At 53.0% G+C, this 6,823-nt stretch overlaps 1 protein-coding gene across 1 annotated transcript; it reads left to right on the plus strand.

Moving 5' to 3' along the window:
* The first annotated feature begins 2,357 nt into the window (after positions 1 to 2,357).
* LOC128852233 (inositol 1,4,5-trisphosphate receptor-interacting protein-like 1) lies at positions 2,358 to 3,734 on the plus strand. Its single transcript, XM_054067000.1, has one exon. The coding sequence runs from the start codon at positions 2,358 to 2,360 to the stop codon at positions 3,732 to 3,734; it is 1,377 nt and encodes a 458-aa protein (XP_053922975.1).
* The last annotated feature ends 3,089 nt before the right edge of the window (positions 3,735 to 6,823 follow it).

Raw genomic sequence — 6,823 nt, forward strand, 5'->3', positions numbered from 1 at the left:
ACGAATGGCGCAAGGGCTGCCGCAGCAGCACGAGGCCTCCCCGAGGCCGGAGCTCGGGGTCTCGCCCTTGGCCGGTCCGTGGCGCCGGGTCAGTGCAGGGCAGGTGCCGAGCTCACGGTGCACACAAGGCAGGCAGTACATATGGGAGAGGCTGAGGAACAGAGCATGCGGCGCAGGGAGATGGCCCTGTACAGACACATGCATTAGCAGGTGCCTACCAGAAGACGCTTTCAAAGTTTTGGTGGTCATTTTAATAATCACAGAAATAATGACCCGGGCCCCAGATTCCCTCAGCAGCCGTCCCAAGGCCCTAAAATCTCTTGTATCAGAAAGAGTGTGACCAGCAGGTCCAGGGAGGTTATTCTGCCTCTGCACTCGGCACTGGTGAGACCGCACCTCGAATCCTGTGTTCGGTTCTGGGCCCCTCGCTACAAGAAGGAAGTTGAGGCTCTGGAGCGTGTCCAGAGAAGAGCAACGAAGCTGGTGAAGGGGCTGGAGTACAAATCTTACGAGGAGCAGCTGAGGGAACTGGGCTTGTTTAGCCCGGAGAAGAGGAGGCTGAGGGGAGACCTTATTGCTCTCTTCAACTTCCTGAAAGGAGGTTGTAGAGAGGAGGGAGCTGGCCTCTGTCCCCTTCAATGGAGAGCCTCCTACAACTATGACTCTTCTATTGGTCCTTGTGGCAGTCGTGGCAATACAGCGTTTACACCATTTCAGTCTCTGCCCCTGCTCTTATGTGGGTGCATCTTCCTCCATGTTTTCCTCTGGTCCACCCTCCTCAACAAGAGCCTCAAATCTGTTGTGGAGTAACACCTGAGGTGATGTGGGCAAGGAGGGGGTTCATTTTCTGCCCTGTAAATAACCACTTTTTCCACCTCGAGCTGGGCACTGAAGAGGAGATGCTCGTAATCTGTGTGTGGAACTGGATGCGCTTCTTCGGGCTCAGAAACAGGCATGTCCCACTTGACGGCTTCCACCTCAAATGCCTACAGCTCTGCACCTGCATCCTGCTGGGTACAGGCTTTTCCACTCACGACCTGAAAGCCACTCTGATGCACCTGCGCCCCCCCCAGTACAGCTGGCCAAGACAGCACTGGCCCCTCAATGCTGCCTTCTACTGCCCTAAATGAAGGATCATCAGCAGGAGCTGAGAGGAAGTGGTCATCAACTCCAGATCCCGCCCGGTGCAGGGATGATGGCGCAGATGTTCAACAGCGGACATTTAAAGACATTGCCTGAGCGCTGGGCTGGCTGCCTGCCCTGAGCGCCTTCTCTGTGCTGCCTGGTTCAATGACAGGATGAGGCGTAGGAGGAAGCAGCGCTCCTTCCCCTCGCCTGTGATGGACTGTGGCTGCGGCAGCAGGGGGGCAGGTGCAGCAGTGCGCGCTGCTCACACTCCTGTCTGCCATGGAGCGGGCCTTGACATTCTTGAAGGAACGCGTGCGCACACAGTGCAAGAGCACTCCTCGCATGCTTATGGGGCATAGACTTGCCTTACAAATAGAATTTGCAAGAAGGCGTGTGGCGGTTGCCCACCACCCCCAACAGAACCAGCCCAGACGTCTGCCAGACCACGTGTTCCTAAAGAATTATGGATGGATACTGCTGGATGGATCAAGTGTTCCCGAGGAACTGTCTGCCCTGTTGCATTGGGGAGCCTTTTTTTTCCTTCTTCCCACCCTGCTACTTACTTTTTTCTCTCTCTTTCTTTCTTACATATATTACCGTGCCTACTTTGTCTTTGCTGGCATTGTGTTTTGCAACCTTGCTATGCTCAGGATATCAGATTGTAATCTGACCAGACCGTAGTCTGGTTTTGAAGCTCTGGGAAGATGCCACTCAGAGCGCAGCCAAAATTGTTATTTTGTCTGTGTCCAAAATAAACGCTGCATTTGACTTTCCACCGAGAGATTTGTCAGTCTCTGTGCTGATGTGCAAATGGCAAAGGACCCTCCCTCTTCAGCTGTGCCGGTTGAAGGAGGGTCCGAACACTAGTGCTGTCTCGGGAGCGGCCCTGACAAGAGGGATCTTCCGAACATCTGTTCCACATTCCTCCTCCACAGTCAGCTCCCCAAAATTTCTTAAGACTCTCTAACGTAGTCTACGGCTGTATTTCCTTGTGGAACGTAGAATCTGACAAAGCTTTGGTTCACTCACACAGAGAAACATGCAGCTCAGTGCGACCCACGTTGCCCAGAAGCAACGTGAGCAGGTACCATGCAAATCCCTCCAAGAGAGGCTCTGCCATCTCCCCTCTTATCGCGCAAAACCCTGGAGGAAAGAAGAGAGGAGACTAGAGGAGAGGACAGGAGATGTCACGCCTGTGATGAGCTCTGGCACCAGTGATGTCACAGAGGATGACTTACAATGGGGAGGTTATGAGGGGCACCAGCAGGCAGCCCTGCTGCCCCAGTACAGCCTCGGCCAGCGGTGAGTACGCACGTGGGGGCAGGCTGGGCTGGACAACGGCTGGGACAGAAGCATGGGCCGCCAGAGGGCTGGCTACTCACTCAGAATCGAGGGCCCAGCCACTCAGGGAACGCCTTGGGCAAGGCAGTCTGCTGTCATTGCTGCCAGGGCTGGCCGCATGCCCTGCCGCCTGCCAGCTGCCTCGTGCCCTCTCCTACCTGCCCACGGTCCCTGCCGCTCCTCTCCCTGCTACCCTACCCTACTCTACGAGCTCCGTCCCTGCCAGCCCCACTCAATGCCATCTCTCCCTCGTCCTGCAGGCCATGGGTGTACTATTCTTCTTCACTCAGCTTTTGCTGAGCCACAACCTGCCGATGGTTGGATATGACTTGGATGAGGACACGCGCAAGCGCATGCAGGAGCATGAGGAGCAGCTGAGCCAGATGATGGCTTGGCTGACAGAGGAGATGGAGCAGAGAGAGCAGGAGCACAGTATGGTGGTTTGGGAAGCCCTTCTCTCCACTGTCTTGCAGCAGTGGAAGTTCCAGGCCTTTCTTGGAGTTGTGGTCCTGCTCTTTTGTCTCTGTGCATTGCTCTGGAAGAACAGCTGTGACCTGAGAAATAGCAGCAGCACCATAAGCCTTGAGGGAGACAGCGAAGAGGATGAAGATGACTTTATTATGGACAGATTACGAGAGGAGCGCATGCTTTCGCAACGGCTGGACTTGGACCCATCATGGCAGGTCGTGGAAGAGCTGGTGGATGACCTTATATTTGTCTGCCGATTCTTCTCGAAGAATAGCTTCGTGCCACAACTGTGGCCACCTGTCAGGCTGGGTGTCTTCCAAGACAGCCAGACTTCCAGAGGAGAAGACCTAGTCTATCGCCTGCTTGTGCCTCTGGGGCCACCCTGCGGGCACTCTTTCCACCTCATGCTGGGCCCTGAAAGGGAGGTGCCCATGAGGAACTCCCGTGTGCGTGTGGAACTGGAGTGTACGTGCACAGGGCGGCAGCGGACGAGGAACATGCTCTGCTTCCTCCACCACCCTGAGGACCAGCCGAGGAGCCGTCAGGAAGCCAGCCTCCTACAAACCTTCTGCATCGGCCCATACCTCAATGTGCAGAAAACTGCCTTCTGGCTCCAGGTGCTGCTGAAGATATCCTTCATGTTACTGCCTTGCTCACGCACGTACGAACTAACGGTGCTGCCTTCCACACGCTACTGCAGGCTCAAGCTGATCGACGATTTTGAGAGCTCCTTCTGCATTGAGCTCATCCTGGCGGTGCAGGAAGGCAGCTCGGGCCCATTGGTGGCCATGGAGTAGACTTAAGCTGGAAGTAGTGATTCTATGATTCTATGATTATCAATAAAATATAGGTGAAAATGTAATTAATATTAAGATTGCCATGGTTCAGTTGCAAAGATCAGGGTCTTGCCTATATCCTGTCCATTCTACCAATCTTAGACCCACCGGGATTTTCTGAAAATTTAAATCCAAGCCTTCAGGAAACACAAGAACTAAAGTGGTTTGTAAGCCACCAGCAAGTAGATATCTAGTTATGTGCATGACAGCTGGATGTTCTACCTGAAATTTTTCCTTACTTTTCCATTTGCGTGCTCTCCTTCTCATCTGCCTTTCTGCTCCTGCGGTCACAGCCATGGGGGTGATTCCACATGCGCCCACAGATTCTGCTTGAGGTGCCCCAGCCACTTGTGGGAGCGCCTGGCACAGGGTGCAGTGCAAAGGCCTTGCTGCCTCCCCGATGCTTCACCCCTTCTCCTACCTGCCCCCAGACCCCTAGTGCTCTCATCCCCACTCCCCCCACAACCATGTCCCTCCCTCCCAGCCCTTCTCAACCCATCTACAATAAGCTGTTTGTCCGTGGCTGAGCATCATGTCAGATACTTGCTGACATATCTCCCTTTCCTAAAATGTGAAGGGTCCTTCTCTAGCATGTAGGTCACCACTTAATCTGCTTCTGGGCATAAAAAAAAGGTGTCAAAATGGCCATTGTTCATTGATAACTCAGCCTTGGTGGCTGGTTGCCAGCCGTGCCTTCCCCAGCAGCTGCCAGGCTCCGTGGATCTCGACCAGTTTTCAGCCATCTTCCAGGCACAAGATGCTACTGGTGTCTGCCTGCTTTTGTCATCATTAATACAGTCTTAGAGCCTTAGAGTCAATATTCCCAAGACACAGCATCCAAAAAAAGAATGTCTGCAAATTTATGCCATCTGGTACATGTAGTGCAAAAGCAATTAATTTTCCATGTATGGTATGAATTTGTTTAATGAGATGGCGCAGAGAGACAGCATAAACTGTTAGAAGGATGCAGAACCCCAGTGCTGATGTGCCAGAGCTTAGTAGCAGCCCAACCACGCCAAACTAACACACAGATGAAGCTTGGCCTTCGATAGCTTGTTAACCGTGCTGGGCTCACCCACCAAAATGTCATTCCAGGTGAAACAGCTCAGCTCTGCAAGCAGCAGCAGCATCAACAAGGAGAAAATTACATCTGCTACCATGAGCGATGAAGAACCCCAAGATGACCAAGAGCTTGTGAATACAGCAGCTGCAGAGCAGTCAGGGCACAGAGCACCGGGAGTGGCTTTGGTGCTGTGGTGTTTGTCCTGTGACTCTGGGGGAGACAGGGCAGAGATGGCACAAAGGCATCACGTTTGCCTAGGGAACACCCGGTACTTTCCAGCCCGTGGTAACTGTTCTAAGCTGTGGCATTTCATGCCAGAACTGAGATTTTTATCAATTACAAAATATTTCCGCCTCTTTGCTGGTTGGAACGAATGGGTTCAACTTTCATTTTGTGTGCTACTGAATACTTCAGACACTTTTAATCAGATTTCAAACCAAAGAGGCGTCTCCATCTAAACGCTGATTGCTAAAGCCTTACAAAACACAGGTTCTGCCTTCCCGTAAATGTGGTTAGATGGTACAGCCAGGAATTTGCAAATTCCATACTATTTTCCCCTGCAGTTTTAAGGAAGAGGAGGAAAGCAGGCAGGAATGCCATTCAGGAAGGACCTCGACAAGTCAGAGAAATGGTCTGACAGAAACTCGGAGTACAGAGAAGGAAAAGAATTTATCACAACAGGGGCCAGTGGCCCAGAGGGGAAGAATAATCCCCACCCCACAAGGTGCTCAAGATTTGGCTGGGTGAGGCCCTGAGACACCTGCTCTGCATTTAAAGTTGGCCCTTCTTGGAGCAGGAGGATGGAGTCCAGACCTTCAGCTATCCCTTTCAGCATTACTCCAGGCTTCTGAGGCTGCAAAGCCTTTCTAAATCACAAGGAAATACCACGTGATGACCTATGGGAGTGTTTGTCCAAATGTCAGGGAAAGAGACAGCGCAGAGGAGTGAGGGGCACATGTGGACTGAGCTGTAATGCTTATGACTTGGGAAGAAGCACAGGTCAAAGGTCTTTTCCAACCCAGGGAGTCCATGATTCTATGAAAAACGGCCACCCATCTCAATATGTTCCTTAGCAGTATCTGAACAGCCCCCAGACTCAAGCAGCTTTCCCCAGTGCCTGTGGCTCTTTTCAGGGCGCAGTTTTCTTGTAAATAACATGTTTTCATCACACTCCTAATCCTTTTTTCCTCCCGGGACACACTTCAAGCATTTGATAACTACCAGACTGTGGCGCTTTCCGCTAAGCTGAACAGGAAAGAATTCCAGAAAGCGGACTGCACACAGTTCACGGAGCTTCAGAACAGGCTCCGGAAGGTGGGCTGTTCGGTGCATGTACAGCCCGGCTCTGCTCGTCTCTTGGCAGGCCGCACGCTGCTCCCTGCCCAGCAACGAATGGCGCAAGGGCTGCCGCAGCAGCACGAGGCCTCCCCGAGGCCGGAGCTCGGGGTCTCGCCCTTGGCCGGTCCGTGGCGCCGGGTCAGTGCAGGGCAGGTGCCGAGCTCACGGTGCACACAAGGCAGGCAGTACATATGGGAGAGGCTGAGGAACAGAGCATGCGGCGCAGGGAGATGGCCCTGTACAGACACATGCATTAGCAGGTGCCTACCAGAAGACGCTTTCAAAGTTTTGGTGGTCATTTTAATAATCACAGAAATAATGACCCGGGCCCCAGATTCCCTCAGCAGCCGTCCCAAGGCCCTAAAATCTCTTGTATCAGAAAGAGTGTGACCAGCAGGTCCAGGGAGGTTATTCTGCCTCTGCACTCGGCACTGGTGAGACCGCACCTCGAATCCTGTGTTCGGTTCTGGGCCCCTCGCTACAAGAAGGAAGTTGAGGCTCTGGAGCGTGTCCAGAGAAGAGCAACGAAGCTGGTGAAGGGGCTGGAGTACAAATCTTACGAGGAGCAGCTGAGGGAACTGGGCTTGTTTAGCCCGGAGAAGAGGAGGCTGAGGGGAGACCTTATTGCTCTCTTCAACTTCCTGAAAGG

Source organism: Cuculus canorus, chromosome 5 (genome assembly GCF_017976375.1).
Source record: "Cuculus canorus isolate bCucCan1 chromosome 5, bCucCan1.pri, whole genome shotgun sequence".
Classification (NCBI taxonomy): domain Eukaryota; kingdom Metazoa; phylum Chordata; class Aves; order Cuculiformes; family Cuculidae; genus Cuculus; species Cuculus canorus.